This window comes from Sparus aurata, chromosome 22 (genome assembly GCF_900880675.1).
Source record: "Sparus aurata chromosome 22, fSpaAur1.1, whole genome shotgun sequence".
In the NCBI taxonomy this organism is placed as follows: Eukaryota; Metazoa; Chordata; class Actinopteri; order Spariformes; family Sparidae; genus Sparus; species Sparus aurata.
In genome coordinates, this window is record NC_044208.1 from 2,630,852 (window position 1) to 2,647,549 (window position 16,698).

The window sequence follows — 16,698 nt, forward strand, 5'->3', positions numbered from 1 at the left end:
GTTTTCAGTTGACTTATTACTGAGATGGATGATATTCTGGAGCAGATGGCTTCAGTCATACCACCAGCCATGAAGGCTGTGACTGCAGTGGTATCTGACTCACCGGGCTGTGAATCTGTGTGTGGGACAGCAGTGGTGGGTTTCTTTTTTCAACTTTCTCTGCTTCTGCAAGAGGTTTGTGTGCTTATGTTATGTTTGTTTTGTGTCCACAGTATGGCAGGAGCCCCCTGCACTTGGCTGCCTACAAAGGCCACATTGAGGTTGTCCGTATCCTGCTCAAAGCTGGCTGTGACCTGGACATCCAAGACGATGTGAGTAAAATCATCTGTCTGTCAGCTGCTTCAGCCATATTTCAGCTTCATCCATGTCCAACACTTGCACTGCAGTCCTGATGGTGGTAACCAGTGGAATGCTTATTTTTTTGCTCTCAATTCTGTTTTTTTAGACCCACATCATTTTCTTTTAACACAAAGATTCCTGTAGTCTAATGTCCTCCAGTGGCCTTGAATGGGACTCTTTAGGCTGTCCCCTTGTTAGTTTGCCCTCAAGATGCAAGTCCCCCTTTCCCATAGATAGCGATAATACCGATCTCTGGCATTGCCAAATTCACTCTCTGTGGTCAGTGAGCTCTGCTACAGGCTGCAATACATCCTCCAGAAGTGAAGGGAACAGGAGGGGCAGACTGAAGCAGGAGGAGGATGAGGAGGGGAGAAGACAGTGGAGGAGGGCTGGCAAAGAGCCTGGAGGATCAGGGAGAGTGAAGGAGGTTAGCCAAACCTGCTCCTACTGAGGCAGCAGACATCTGCCCCCCGTACTTCTTTCCCTCAACAAAGTCCACTCCTACACCGCTGCTGCTCTACTCAGTTCATTTCTTATCTGTCTTTCAAGTACCCTCTTATCCTCTCTTCTGGCTTCTCTCTCCTCCATCCCTAATTGTAATCATTGCTCTTTCTTCCTATGCTATCATGTCAAACCTTACCTGCCAAGTGTCACTTGCCTCTATTCTGCTCAGTGTTCAGCAACTCCATTTATGGCTGAGCATTAGGGCTGCACGATATTGGAAAAAACTGACATTGCAATTTTTTTTAACCCTGCCATATATATTGTGATATGAAAAAATCCAGGAGTTTTCATCAGATGACCTCATAGCACTTTATGTTATGCTGCATTTCAAAATGATAAGCATTTATATTTCATATGAACTCATTCATGTGTGCTTGCACCCTCCCAGAACTTCCATTCCCCATGCTGGCTTACTTTCATTCATAAAAATTCCGTCTGTCTAATTTTCCTTCGGGTGCGGGTCGGGCGTCGGTAAAAATTTATAGCGGGTCAGGGCGGGTGCTAAATGTAATTTGTGCTACTGTAGGAAAACGGGTCGGATGCAGTTTTAATTATGGCGTGTACAGGCGGGTTTTCAAAGTAAGACCTGAGCAGGACTCTGCTGTGTGGTACCAACGTAAATGGTCAAACAAATTAGTTGTGTTACCTCTCATTGTGGCAACAGATGCAAGGCACTGTTGACCCAGAACACGTCTTTGGTCAATTTCATCCTTCTTGTAGCCGAAATCATTCCAGATGACTGACGTTGCTTTTCTTTTTGGCACCAAGTCTTCGTTTTCGCGATTTTCTCTTGTTGGTTGCTAATTTTTCAATGTTGTTACCAGCGACTCACTCCATGCGCAGGGGCTGGTCTGGTCTGATGCTCAAACGATATATTGCAGTGTTTCCTCACACATTCATTCATCCTAGCCACCGCTCCTTCAAATTACTTTTTATTTATTTATTTTTTTAATTGTCGCAAATACACCACCGCCGCATCATATCTCCACCTTCACAGCAGAGTCCTGCACTGGGTCGGGTGTCGCGAGTGCTGAGGTAAACTAGATAACTATCTTGCTCAGTATCTACTCTTTGGAGTAGAAATATTTCTCAAAACCCAGAAAAATTAATTGTTCTGATTCTACAGCCCCATCAAGAAATTATTATTTATTGTTTTATTTATTTATTTATTTTATGGTTGTATTTTTGTTATCAGTTTTTATTTTTAAATTCATTCTTTAAAAAGCCCTTTTCCATGTCAGCCATTCAATAAAAATGGGGATTATGCTGGGCATAAAAGTAAAATCTGCAGTCAAGTGTCATTTGTTTATGCTGCCACGGCTCCCCGGAGAGCCTGCCCCCGCTGCTGAAAAAAATCCTAGAGGAAACACTGTATTGTGCAGCCCTACTGAGTATGAATATGAGCTGAACCTTTTTCCTGGGACTCTACGCTTTCATATGGTTATACAAATCAATGTGGACTCTAAACTAATGCTAATGGAGCTTTTTGAGATTACCTTGCTGTGGTTTGTATAACTGCTACAATGGGACCATATTAACATCATTACTGCGCTGTTCAGTATTAACTCTGCTGAGCTTAGAGATACATAGTTTGCTTTTTAAAAAGGAGCTTACAAAATGGTCGACAATGAAAGGGGTAGTTTGCTTTGGGGGATTTCACTATTTAAAATATATGAACGATTAGATTCATTTAGCACACTGATGCTTATGGGATGAAGTAGCTACTCTGCTTAGTGGTAGGAAAACACATCTTGTGTACGCTTTTATATCTCACATCTCTTGCTTATTAATGTGCTCTGATTTTTTGATATAAATCTACTGTCCAAAATCTAAACTTTGAATTCTTTAAGGCAAGACCACTGTTTGTCCCCTGAACATTTGAACATGCTGGTGTCAGAGCATTTTTTTTAAAAAACTTTTTATTTATTTTGCATTTTTCCTCTTTTTTCCACAAACAAAATCAAGTGCACAGCAATGCAAACTCCAACCTGGGAAAAAAAAACACTAAAGTAAAATAAAAAAAGGATGTGAAGGGGGGGCACCCCACTCTTGTTGCTCATTTTATCACTGTCCATTAGGTCTGTTGAGTGTCTTTTTTCATATACATAGTCCATTTATGCCACTGTTGGTCCAGGGTCCCTGCTTTCATTCTGAGATAGTAAATCAGTCTTTCCATCGAGTAAATCTCCTCAACAATATCCAGCCACTGTCCTAGACTTGGGGGGTCACTTTTCAGCCAGTTTCTTGTTATGGCCTTTTTACATGCCAAGGTCAGTAGTTTGAAAAGATACAAGTCTTTCTTTTGAATAATACCTTCTGGAATCAAGCCCAAGTACAGTATCCGGGGATCCCTGGGTATCCTGTAGGAAAAGATCTCTTCCAGAATCCAAACTACACTGTCCCAGAACCCCTGCAATTTTACACATGACCAAAAAACATGCGCGTGATTGGCACTCATCTGCCCACATTGTGTCCAGCATTGCTGCTGTTCACCTAATTGTTTATTTTTGATGTGTGGTGTAATGAAGAAGCAAATTAAATTCTTCCATCCAAACTCCCTCCATCTTTTAGAGCTGGTGGAAGTTTGTTGAGTTTTACACATGGAATGCCAATCACTCTCTGACAGCTTAATATTCAGTTCTAGCTCCCATTTGCATTTTATATATAATGAGTTCGTTCCATTTAGTTTTTGTAGACCTCTATACAATTTGGAGACAATCTTTACAGGTGTACATTTATATGCACGAGTAAACATCTCAATCACTTCGTTTCCTTCTGCTGAAACTCCTCTTTTGATTTCTGACTCATAGAAATGTCTTAGCTGTAAGTATCTGAACAGGTCTCCATTATCTAATTCAAATTCTCTTTTAAGTTTTTCAAAAGTTTTGAAAGTTTTCCCCTCCAAGAGTGTACACATCGCCGTAATCCCCTTTTCTCTCCACCTTGCAAATGTTATGTCAGTCTCTCCTGGCCTAAACTGAGATGTTTGAGAAGGCCAGATTAGAAGTTTACTGTCTCCTTCTAGTTTATATTTTTTAACTATCTCATACCAATTTTTAAATGCATCCTCCAAGATTACATTTTCTCCCTTGTGGTGTGCGTGTTCTTTCCCACCTAGCCTGGTTTGAGGTTGATAATTAACCATATTTAATTCAATGTGTTTCCACCTAGATTGGTACTCCGAAGAGCACCAGTAGATGAAGTATCTCATCTGGGCACCTTAATAGTATTCCCTTAGATTTGGAATTGCAAGGCCCCCATGGTCCCTGTCAATTTAAAGTGTTTTAAATCTTACCCTTGGTCTTGCTCCAGCCCAGATAAACCTTGATAGCTGCTTGTCCCACATTGAAAAATGTGAATCTGGGATTCTGACAGGTAATGATAAGAAAAGGTACAGCAGCCTTGGCAGAACGTTCATTTTCACTGCCTCAATCCTTGAACTAAAGTCTAACCCAATTCTTAGACTTTCTACATTCAATATAGAGATTGGACGATATGAATCACAATTTTCTTTATTCCTCCCTTCTTTTGGAATGACTGATATCACTGCCTCTTTCCATGATGGTGGTGCCACAGCTTTTGATAGAGTCCAATTAAATGAATCTAACATAATTTCTTTAAAAATCTTATACCATTCATTCAGGAAGCCATCACTTCCAGGACATTTATTAGCTTTCAGTTTACTGATAGCCATGTCCAGTTCTTTCCTTGTGATGGGAGCAGTCAAATCATCATTTTGAAATTTTCCTATGGAAGGGAGGTCTAATAATGACAAATATTGTATGTTTTCTTCGTCTACAATCTTAGGCTGCCAGTATAAAGTTTCATAGTAATTTTGCAAGGTTCTATGGATTTCATCTGGCTCATAAGTTATTCTATTGGTGACAGGGTCTCTAATTTTATGTATTGTATTTTTCATTTGTTGAGCCCTGAGGCGTTTTGCTAGAATTTTGGTTGCTTTTGGGCCTTAAAAGCTTTGTTTAGTGAATCTCAGTTTCTTTTCCAATTCATTGTTCAGAATATAACTTATTCGATCTTTTAATTCTTTAATCTGTTTTTCCAACCCTTTGTCCTCATTTCTTGGTTGTTGCTTCTCTAATTCTCTCAGCATTTTCTCTAGTTCATCATATTTTGATCTCTTCAACTTTTTAAGATAAGCTGTTCTTGAAATGAGTTTCCCTCTCATTATTGCTTTTACTGTGTTCCATATAATAGTTGGGTCCACTTGCCAAGTCATATTATCCTTTACACATTCGTCAATTTCTTTCTTAATCTCCTTAACAACAGTTTCCTTGTTTAGAACACTGATATTTAGTCTCCACAGTGTACTCTTATGTCTGTCATTCAGATGGATGGTTAAATAGATTACATTGTGGTCTGATATATCTGCTGTTCCTATGGAACATTCCCTCACCCTCTCTTTCACCTAGTGATGATACGTGATACGATCAATGAGCTTTAGAGGTGTTCGTCTGTTCGGCTAAGTGTTTCCCCTGTTCACAGTCTAACGACATCCTGACTCCAGATCGAACATTAACATCGACACATGAGATGAAGAGTGTTTCCATCCACCTGTCTATGCACATTTTCAATTTGTGGAAATAAAAACAGTCAAAATCTGGCAAATGAAAGTTTTTATGTGGTGCATAAGCAAACAGACTTAGCGAGTAAATAGATACATGTGCCCTAAGGACCCATATTGTAGAAAGCAAGTTTCTGATTATAAAACAGATCTACATCTTCTCATCTAATTCTCAGAAAGACAGAGCAGGCAAATAATTATATTTGCCAAAATGTCCAACTTTACCTACTATTGAGCCCATTAAAATGCAGTAATATATGAAGCGAAATACAAAAGTAATGTGTTTATTCCACTAAAAGAAAGTAGTAATAAAACATGTCCCTCAAAACTAATTTGTTCCTTCAGGAGACTGTCACCTGTGATGTATGAAAATCTTGTATCTCTATTTTAACCTTTCAACAACTTTTTTTCAGGAGAGTTAATCAAAAATAATTAAGAGTTCTGAATCTGACTGAGCAAATACACTGCAAATGAATAATACAATGAAATAACAAATTGGAGCTCCAAGATTTTCACATGATAAAATAGATTTCTTTATGGATGGATGCTGGTTTTCTTATCCTGTTTCTTGAGTGTTGCATATTGGTAGTCAGTGATGTGTGTTTGTGTCTTTGGCAGGGGGAGCAAACGGCGTTACAGCGGGCTGCCATGGTGGGAAACAGTGATGTCATCAGTGCTCTCATCCAGGAAGGATGTGCACTGGACAGACAAGACAAGGTGCAGACCAAAAGGCAGAAACAGACACAAACAGAGAACACACACAGAGGCTGTGTGTCTTGCACCTCTGTTACAGTCATTCTGAGGCGCAGGGGGAATTTCAAAGCCATCATAATTACTGCGTTAAAACATCTGATAATCATAGAGAAACCAGTGTGCCTTTAATCTGCTTATCTTTAGAGTGTGTTTAGAGTCACAGTGAGATGACCTACAGAGATTATAGCCATGCACAGTTGGGTTATGTCAAAACTCTTTACATGCTGTACCACTGGCTGTACAAAAATAATCCTGTCAGTGCCCTGCATGGTTTAATAGAGCTCTTGTCACCAGAACCTCTTTACAGCTGGTTTATTATGAATGAATCACTTTTTCACGCACTGCATCCCAAGAACCCTGTTGTAAATAGGATTTAGTTTCATATTCAAACTATATCCCAATAATAATAAATAATAATGCTCAGATTTAGCAATTTATGAAAATGTACTATGTGCCTATACACTGTATAAACAGGATTAAGTATTGCCAGTGCCACAATATGATGAAAAATAATAATTGTAATAATAAGGTATGAAAGTAAAATAATATAAAACGTAGGCATTGATAACCCCACTGATGAGGAAGAGAAAGGCATCACTTTCTGCATTAACATTAGAGGTTAATATATGCACACTGAAAACTGTTCATCAGACATGTTTTTATGTGTGATTAGGCCAGAAACTTTGCTTTTATTGGAAACGGGCCCTTTTCTGATTTTTTTGGAGTGAAAATTATATGTAGTCTTTATGAATATTCTTTCCAGTTTTCTGACTTGCTTCTTTTTTGATATGCTGTTGATGCTCAAAGGGCATGTTCCCTCTTGTTTCTGGTAGTCTTTTTGTGAAACCTTTCTACAGTGTCTGAGCCTTAGACTTAGACTAACAGCACAGTGGGTGTTTGGTGTGACTTGACTCTGTTGTATTGATGGAATCTCATCAAAGTATCACTGTAATTCTTCATGTGTTCCCTAAATCTAGTATAACAAAGGAACTCTTCATAAATGGAGGTTTCTCTGACACTTGTCTTGTGTTGAAACAAAGTAAAGCACGTCAGTCAGGCTGTTGTAAATGTGGCTTTTTGTCTTTTGTCCTGTCAGGATGGCAACACAGCTCTCCATGAGGTGTCCTGGCACGGCTTCTGCCAGTCTGTCAAACTGCTGGTGAAGGCTGGAGCCAACGTTCATGCTAAAAACAAGGTGATTTTACAGCGGATGTGAAACTGCCAACCACAGTGCTTATTTTGTGTTTATGTTGATGCAAAAAAAAAAAACGTCTTGTCAAATAAAGGGAAATACATGTGTCATCAGCAGTATTTCCCACGGGATTTCATGAGACAGTTACTGGTTTCAGACCAAATCTAGCAGCTCGGCGACACCTATTTTAATGAGGATAGTCCATGTTGGCTGTGGCGTTGCGGGCTGCTGGTTGTTCCGCAGAATGCACCTGCCTATGGCGTAAAAGTTGAAGGAGACTCAACTTTTCAGGAGAAAAGCAGCTTGACGTCAAGTTGCAAGTTGGATTGTAACATTGTAACATAATGTGTCATGTGTTGTTCACTTATTTTGACATTGTGCAACAGTTTAAACACACCCGCGGATGCTGATGATCACTGCAGGACCGGCATACATGACGGCTGATCACAGACAGAGAGAAAACTTTGCATATTTTAAAGTTAAATGCATCAATCTGGTGCACTTTGAGAGAAATATTAAGAGGCTATCTCATAAATAACATGGCCATAAATGAGTAATTATGGAAACTATAAAATGCATAAAATAAGCAAATATATGTGCTGATCAGCTGTGTGGGGTGTTACATTATATGTATACCTTGTCTCTGTCTGTGTCCAAAATCCCAGCAATCTGGAAAACATCCTGTATTGTGCCAGTGCCAAAAAAACCTAATGCTAAGGCATTAAAGGACCTCAGACCTATTGCATTAACATCACATGTTATGAAATGTTTTGAGAGGATGTGCTGGGACACCTAAGGGCACAGGTTAGTGCCTTTCAGGACCCACCTCAGTTTGCGTATAGGGGGGGGCGTAGGTACAGATGATGCACTACTTTACTTGTTGCACAGGGTGCACAGTCATCTAGAGCTGACTGCTGCATCTGCGAGAATAATGTTTTTTGATTTTTCAAGTGCCTTTAATACTTTACAGCCGAACATTTTAGCTAAAAAGCTTTTTGGTTTTAATCTTCATAAATCTACTGTTGCATGAATCACAGACTACCTCACAAGCAGACCTCAATATGTGAGGGTTCATGACACCAAGTCTGAGATTATCACCACTAATATAGGGGCACCACAGGGTACAGTTTTATTTCCCTTTTTATTTACACTTTATACTTCTGACTGCAGACATAGTAGTGCCTCTTGTCACTTACAGAAGTTTTCTGATGACTCTGCATTAGTAGGCTACATAACCAACAACGACCATGCAGTGTATCAGAATGAGGTGGATTCAATTCAATTCAATTCAATTCAAATTCAATTCAAAGAACTTTATTTTTCCGTTAGGAACTTCATTTGTAAAAAGCATCAGTGCAGTGCAAATTTTAGACAAGATAAATAAGCAAATAAATACATACAGGTGAATACAAATGTTAAAGAAAAATAAAAATACAAAATTAGAAGTACAAAACAAATGTTAAAAAGAGAAGGACACTCATCCACACGCTCACACACACACGAACACACACCCCCACACACAAGCCAGACCGGGTCAGCTGTTCAGTAATCTGATTGATGCTGGGACAAAACTTGTCATGGCTCTCTTTGTTTTAAAAGTGAGGGATCTGTATCTCAGGCCTGAAGGTAGGAGACTAAAGTGGCAATGTAGTGTGTGAGCAGTGTCTGAAGCTATCTGAAAACCTTTTTGTTAAGTCCGTCTATTGTAGATGCTGTGAAGTGATTCCTGTGCCAGTCCAATTATTTTACTGCTCATGTTTATGATTTTGTTAAGCGGGTTGCGATGTATGTTGGACAATGAACCAAACCAGGCTGTTATATTGAAGGTGATGACAGATTCAATAAAACATTTGTAAAAAAATAGCTTTGTCAGTTGGTGTGATGATGCCCATCTCATTCTAAACATAGACAAAACTAAGGCGTTAATATTTTATTTTAAAAGGAAAAAGATTAAGGTAGCCCCTGTTCTTATTAGAGGTCAGCCAGTAGAGGTAGTTCCTTCATACAGATACCTTGGTGTTCACTTAGATAATAAACTAGACTGGAAGGAGAACAGCAGAGTTACCTTCAAGAAGGCCCAGTCTAGATTGTTTTTTCTACATGTGAATTTTTTTTTTAGTTCTGACTTTAAAGTCAGAATTCTGAGAAAAAAGTCAGAATTCTGAGATTAAAGTCTGACTTTAATCTCAGAATTCTGACTTTTTTCTCAGAATTCTGACTTTAAAGTGAGATAAATAAAAAAAATAAATCACATGTGGCCCTAATCCTCTTCCGTACATTTGATATGGGTAGGCCTATTTTAAACATATTTTTTCATGGGATACTGGAAAGTGTCCTTTTTTATGCTGTTGTTTGTTGCATAGGGCTGTAACGACACACGTATCAAGACCGAAATCGCGATACTCAGATCCACGAACCTGTCTCGCGGTGTGAGAAGGCAGAATCGCGACACAAGTTCCCGTCCAGATCCAGCCCTATGAGTAACAATAAGTAGCTCCTTTCACACAGAGACGCCGCATTAACACCACAGGTGGTTCACCAATTCTCCGCCGATGGTCGTTCACTCAGAGCGAAGCACCGCTGGAGTGAAGAAGAACCAGGAGAAGACGCATAAAAGCCGCAGCTGATGGTGATTCACACGGAGCGAAAGATCTCCTCCGTACCGCCGTGAATTCACACAGAAAGCCGGCGCTGCGGTTCCTAAGGAGGCGTGACGGTAACGTGTAACGTTACCCCCCTGTCTCGGTCCGGAGGGCTGACGGTCGCGGAGATTTTCATCACAAACACTCGGTGAGTTAAAGGTTTTTGCCGGTGACAGACGCTGTTTTTCGGGCAGAAATGTCGCGAGGAGTCGATGAACAGGCGGGAGGACGGACACTTCTCCACTATATCTGTGGTATCTTTTTCCTCATACAAGTTGCCAAAGACAGTTACAGTTACTACGTTACTTTTGTTTGGTTCTGTTGCTTTGTGGGACATTTCTGTTTATTAAGTTGCGTGAGGGACCTGTGCAGTCATCAGACTGTGTGACACGCCCTCCATATGCGCAGCTGGCTCATCCATTCACACTGGTTCAGTTTCCCAGTACTGCGCCTCTGATACTATCAGACAAGTTTCATATACAGAAGTTATTGAAATGTTACATATATAAAATGTTAAATTTGATTCTAAAAGAATCGAGGTTTGTATCGAACCGTGGGTCAAAAATCGTGATACAAACCGAATCGTGAGTTTGGTGTATCTACAACCCTAGTGTTGGGGCAGTTGCACAACAGTTGAGGACAGGAACGGGTTTAACAAGGTGATAAGGAAAGCAGGCTCCATCATTGGTTCATGCCTAAACTCTGTGGAGGAAATATTAGAGAAGAGGGTAATGAGGAAGATGAGGAGTGTGTTGTCAAGGGATGACCACCCCTTGTACAACATCTTCAATAGGAGTGGCAGGAGCCAAAGGTTGATGTATGTTGTTGTGTGTGTGATGTATGTTGTTGTGTGTGTGGTGGCTTGGTGGCAATGAATTTCCCCTTGGGGATCATTAAAGTGCAATCAATCAATCAATCAGTCGATTAATAACAAAACGTCTTGGATCTGCTTCTGCTGATTAGTCTAATCCTCACAATTTACTCTATTTCACAGCTAGTGGTAACACAAGCCTATAAACTGTAGCCAATATTCCATATCAGTCTATTGTCTCGATTAGGGTTCGATGATGTCTGCTGAACTGGCGTATGACGATGTCGACAGTGAAACATTGTGATGGACGAAGCCATAGCTGTTTATGAATTTGAGGCAGCATGTCCCCTCAGTGTTATCATAAGGCAGCAGTTGTGTATTAGCTCACCACTGTAGCAGCTGCTTTTCCCCGCCATTGCCCTGACATGTATCTCCAACTATCTCACTCTGCAGAGGAGACTATCTCCCGTTACCACAAACATCCCTGTGCCAGGTTTAAAAGCGTTCTCATCTCTGCACCACGTGTCCGTCACTTCGCTTTGTTCAGCCTCATATGCATAAAACAATGTTGGCCAACTAGCCAAGAAAGCTAGGCTAAGAAAACTGTGTGTAAAAATGTCATGACTGAGAGAAACAGCAGCCCGCGGGACAGAAACACTGCTGCCTCAAGTGTCTTGGGTTCTCCTAACTGAGCTGGTTTAATAAGAAAATAATAAAAGGGTCATGGAAATGTAATGTAATGTAGTGCACTGAGCAGCAACATACTTCTTTTCGTTTCCTCTCCTCACATATCACAAACGACAAAAACTCTGAGGGGACACGCCTCTTAATTGTGCTCTGGTGGGGAGCTTTTTAAATCAGGTTTATGATGGTAAGGGATTAGTAGTCGATTGCTGTCAGCCATTGGCCAAACCCTAATCTGGTTGATGGTATGTTTGACAGAAAAAAAAATTAAACATAATCACATGATGAATCACATTCTGGTCCTCTTGTTTCCAGGCAGGAAACACAGCACTCCACCTTGCATGTCAGAACGGTCATGCTCAGAGTTCCAAGGTTCTGCTCCTGGGAGGCTCCAGGCCCGACAGCAAGAACCATGTAAGTCTCACTAGTTTTTCACCTCTCGGTCTAACAGACAGCACATTTGAAGATCACATATTGTAGAAACGCTCAATAGGGAGAAATGGACTCACATCATGCCTTTAAACAATCTATCAGGACTTCTGTTTGGCTGTGATTTCACAACTTTGCAGTCAACATCTGTAACCACTGTCATGGTTGCAAAAACACTGTCAGCTGATGTTGAAATACTATGGGCAGGGCCTGCTCAGCCCTGCTAAATCTGACAAATCAGAGTAGAGCGTTCCCTGTACGTTTCTTGTTGCAAGAGCATGAGAGTGCTGGTATGTTTTTTTTTCTGTGTTAAAAAGTACTCTGTTATCATTGGTACAGTGTCTCAATGAATTCAAAAGACAGGGTGGCTCTATTTTTCTCAGGAGTTGGTAGCCACCAGACTAGATCTAAAAGGAGATTTGGACGTTTGTTAATTTAATCAACAGAGACACGGCATGACGCCATTGTTGCTGCTTGTCTCCTGATTTTGTAAATAGGCCACTGTATTCACCATAAAAACTATAAATGCCAAATGTTGTGTTTATGGCTCGTTGCACTGCCATTTAATGGACAAAATGACAATCACTGCAGCTTTAGATATCCAGTTCTCAAAAACTTTTAGCAGTCTCACTCCTTAAATTGTATCACTACGTTAATGGGATCAAGTTCTTGTAAAAAGTTAGATAGGATGTTTCAAGAAAAGGTACGATTTACCCTTGAAGTTTGATGTTACATCCATCCAATGAACATTTTTGTCATACTTAACCCACTGTATTTTTCATTTCCTTTTATCTTTCTGTTTCTTCTCAAATTTGCTGTTTCTTCATGTAAAATTCTCTTTGAAAACAACTTGAATTTTCACGTTTTCCTCTTCACATTACTTGCTTCTCTTATCCAGCAGGTTTGAAATCTGGAATGTTGCACTGTAGTCAATTAATTATGAAACACTGCATGGTACATTTGCACTTCAAATGTAATTGGAAACTTCACAGGAAAAACTCAGCACAACACAAATACAGCAGGAGGCTGTTGGTGTCGGGTCTGTGCAGCAGCCAGAGTACTGCTCATATGGTGACTTTGAGTTCCGAGCCTTCAATATTTCATTCAGGTGTGGCAGGTGGTGCAGTGTTACACACATGTCAATGACTGGAAGAAAATGGACTCTATATGGACTTCTATAGTTAGGTTAAAATAGATGTAATAGAAATACATTTGAATGAAAGTGTTAAAGAGTTGATGGAATCTTAAATTCTTCAGGGCAGACACTAACTAGCGTTTCTGGTGCATTTCTGGTTCATCTGTTTTTGTTTTTGTTTTGTTTTGTAAATTGATTATTTATTTATAAATGTCCAAAATAGAAAATATACAGAATCAAGCATGTGATATAGTTGATAATTAGTCTGTATAGTTTGCTTGTGTGTGTGTGTGTGTGTGTGTGTGTGTGTGTGTGTGTGTGTGTGTGTGACTTCGTAAACACAACAGAAAAGTTGATGTACAATCTTGTGTTACATAATGACAATTAAATGTATCTCAAACCTTGAATTAAGTACTATAATTGATTTATGCTGCATTCTGCTGTGACACATCTTTTGAATGCTATTGAATACCTAATATTTTGTTTTTTAGAATACATTCTTTTAAAATTGTTAATCCTTTAATTGTTTTAAAGGCCGGGGATACGTGTCTGCATGTTGCAGCCCGCTATAACCATGTGGCTATGATTCGCATCCTGCTCGGAGCCTTTTGCTCTGTGTCAGAGAAAAACCTGGTGAGTTATTGACTGAACACAAAAATATTGGCTGGTTCATAAAAGTGGCTGGTGTATTTTTGAATTAATTTGCCAAAATTACCTGAGGGAGGAGGAGGCTTTGTTGTCTGCTTTATTTGACACACAATTTTCTGTCCATAATTTTACTTGGAATTGTAACACATCCGATTTAGATCTAGTTTGTCATTGTGATTTGTATGTTATACAGCAAAAACATGTCATTTTAGAGTGACAAACATTATGTCAGAACATGTTTGTAACTCTACATCAGAGCATCTGGTTTTGTGAATGTTCATCCAAGCATCTTAAAGTTTAAAATAGATCAAGGCTTGCCCTTCACAACCGTATGTTTTGTCCTGTGTGTGTGTATATATGCAGGTTGGGGACACACCGCTACACGTGGCAGCTGCTCTGAATCATAAGAAGACAGTACGTTTGCTGCTGGAGGCGGGTGCAGACAGCCGCATCTGCAACAATGTGGGTGCCTGCAGTCTTATTCTACATCATTAATGCTCAGAAGAAATGTTTGTGCACTCACTTTGCTGTTCTTCAAGTCAGCACACATTTCTGTTGTTAACAATCTCCCCTTGAGGAGCAGCGCACTGTCACTGCCTCCTTTGTGGCTGAAATCTTCTCTGTTGAAACATAGCACACTAATTTTTGTTAACCTGACTGTTCTTATCGCTGTGAATCACAAGGTCTGTCTTTGCCACCTATCTGTTAAACTTCCCCATCGCAATAATGACTCATCAGACAATATGACTTACAAAAAAAATCATTCCTATTTCAGTTTTTCTATAAATTGACGAAATCGTAGTCAAATAAAATGAAAATTAAAGCGACAAGCAGCGATGAATGGGCCGCTGTCGGGGCGAGCCTCCTAACCGGCCCCATTGGCTGATTATTGTGTACTAGTGCAGTGCCCGCAGGAAAAGTGTATTCCTATAAAAAAGTGGGAGGTTAAGAAGCTTTTTCATGGATGGCCAAATGAGGCTGTGTTTGAAGGTGGGACGTCAGGGATATTTAGGTTTGTTGTGAAATCCGATATTCCAGGGTATAATTGGCTTTGACTATTTAGAGTCCGGGCAGCTAAACTGCCAGGACACTATTGTATTCCAAGGAATTCTTTCTTTCTTTCTTTCTTCTTTCTTCCTTCCGAGGAAGTCATACTTCCCAAGGGCGAAAACTCACCAAACTTTACAGAAATGTCCGGCCCCATGCCAGATTGACTTAATTCCAAGGACATGTCAATATTCTTCCTGGGGGGGGGGGCACAATAAGCGTTTAAATTTAAAAAATTTAAAAATACCTACAAAATCAACAGTACACGCTACAGTTTTGAAACTTTCACCAAACTGTAGCCCCAATACTGCTGAAACTTTAGTCCACTTAAACTCATTACAAATTATGAAGTCAATCACTCAGTTTTTTTCAAAACCTGTAAAACTTATAAAACCTATCTCCTCCCACAATTTTTGCTCAAATGTCACCAAACTTGCTAGAGAGCATCTTCAGACCGCCCTCCACAAAACTTGTTTCTCGGATTTTTGATTTATCAAAAATTAAGCCTACAGTGCATCAAAATGTTTGACCATAAACAGTACTGTAAACATATACTATCAAATTCTTGCTAAATACATTTTCAATCTTCCTGAAAAAAATTGAGAATATTTTGGTGTCATGGTTGATGAAGTTTGGCAAATATCTGAATTTTATCTCAAAAACTGAATTTTTGAGAACATTTTGAATTCTGCTCTCATGGGAACAACTGGAGTCAATGTAAGACTGGCATTTTTAAACATCAGATTTTCTCTTATGAAGCAAAACACTTCAGTAAAATTCGAGTTAAAAACAAATCGCCAACATTTCCATGCTGTCAAGATGCAATTTATGTATTATCAGATTTTTGTTTAGTTAACAGAATTTCTGACATTTTGACATTTTGATTTTTGAAATCTTCCTTGACAACAGCTGCCTGGACAGTGAGTCCCTGAGTCGACAAATGCAGCTACACAGCTGGTCTCACTTCCAGCCAATTAGCTCAGCGAGTTAGGAGCTAGTTCTTGGTGTCAAGGGTTGTGTGTTTGAGACCCAGCAAGGGTGATGATGAGGATGATAATAGATCAAAATGTCAGATGTCTTCAATATGAAACACAAGACAGTTGTCCTGATGGTGGCATCACAGCAAGCCTCTAAATTAAATAAAAACAAATAGCTTGGACTGGACCATGGGTGAAAGCTAACTGAATTTTGCATAAAGGTCCAGTCTCATGCCAGATTACTTCAGCTGTAAACCCAAGCCAATAGTCCTGATGGTTGCGCTACAGCAAGCGTCTAAAGTTAAAACTTTGAAAATTCATAACAAATCAACCTGCTAGAACTTCACACTTTCATCAAACTGTAGCCCCAGTACTAAAGAAACTTTTGTACATTTAAACCTATTAAAACTTATTAAGTCCATCATTCTGTTTTTTTTTTAACTGTAAAATGATGAAGACCTCCCACAATTTTTGCCTACAGTGCATGAAAATGTTTGACTGTGAACACTACTGTAAACATATAGCCTACCTGCAAATAAATAGATAGATAAATAAATCTTCAATGTTCATGAAAAAATTTAAAATTTTTTAGAGTCATGGTAGATGAAGTTTGACAATTATCAGAATTTTACCTCAAAAACTGAATTTTTGAGAACATTTTGAATTCTGCTCTCATGTGAATAATTGCGGTCAATGCAAGCAGCATTTTTAAACATTAGTTATTCACTTATGGAGCAAATTAATCATTTTTAAAAACAAATTACCAACATCTCCATGCTGCAATATGTGTATTTTAAGATTTTTGTCTTGATAACTGAATTTTTTACAGTGGTTTCAAATCTGCCTGCACAACAGTGAATGGCTTAATCAATTTGTCAAGCCACTGCTATAATGCCACTTGCCAATTAGCTCAGAGCGATAGATGACAGTCTTTGGTTCCAGAAGTTGTGAGTTC

At 39.4% G+C, this 16,698-nt stretch overlaps 1 protein-coding gene across 3 annotated transcripts in view; it reads left to right on the forward strand.

Moving 5' to 3' along the window:
* The window catches only part of ankrd6b (ankyrin repeat domain 6b), a 188,744-nt gene that overhangs the window by 110,739 nt on the left and 61,307 nt on the right, over nucleotides 1-16,698 (forward strand). For all 3 annotated transcript variants that reach the window (XM_030404994.1, XM_030404992.1, XM_030404995.1), the window contains 6 exons: nucleotides 213-311; nucleotides 6,044-6,142; nucleotides 7,275-7,373; nucleotides 11,823-11,921; nucleotides 13,606-13,704; nucleotides 14,083-14,181. In XM_030404994.1, coding sequence (XP_030260854.1) covers nucleotides 213-311; nucleotides 6,044-6,142; nucleotides 7,275-7,373; nucleotides 11,823-11,921; nucleotides 13,606-13,704; nucleotides 14,083-14,181 — 594 coding nt within the window. The remainder of the gene's footprint in view (nucleotides 1-212; nucleotides 312-6,043; nucleotides 6,143-7,274; nucleotides 7,374-11,822; nucleotides 11,922-13,605; nucleotides 13,705-14,082; nucleotides 14,182-16,698) is intronic.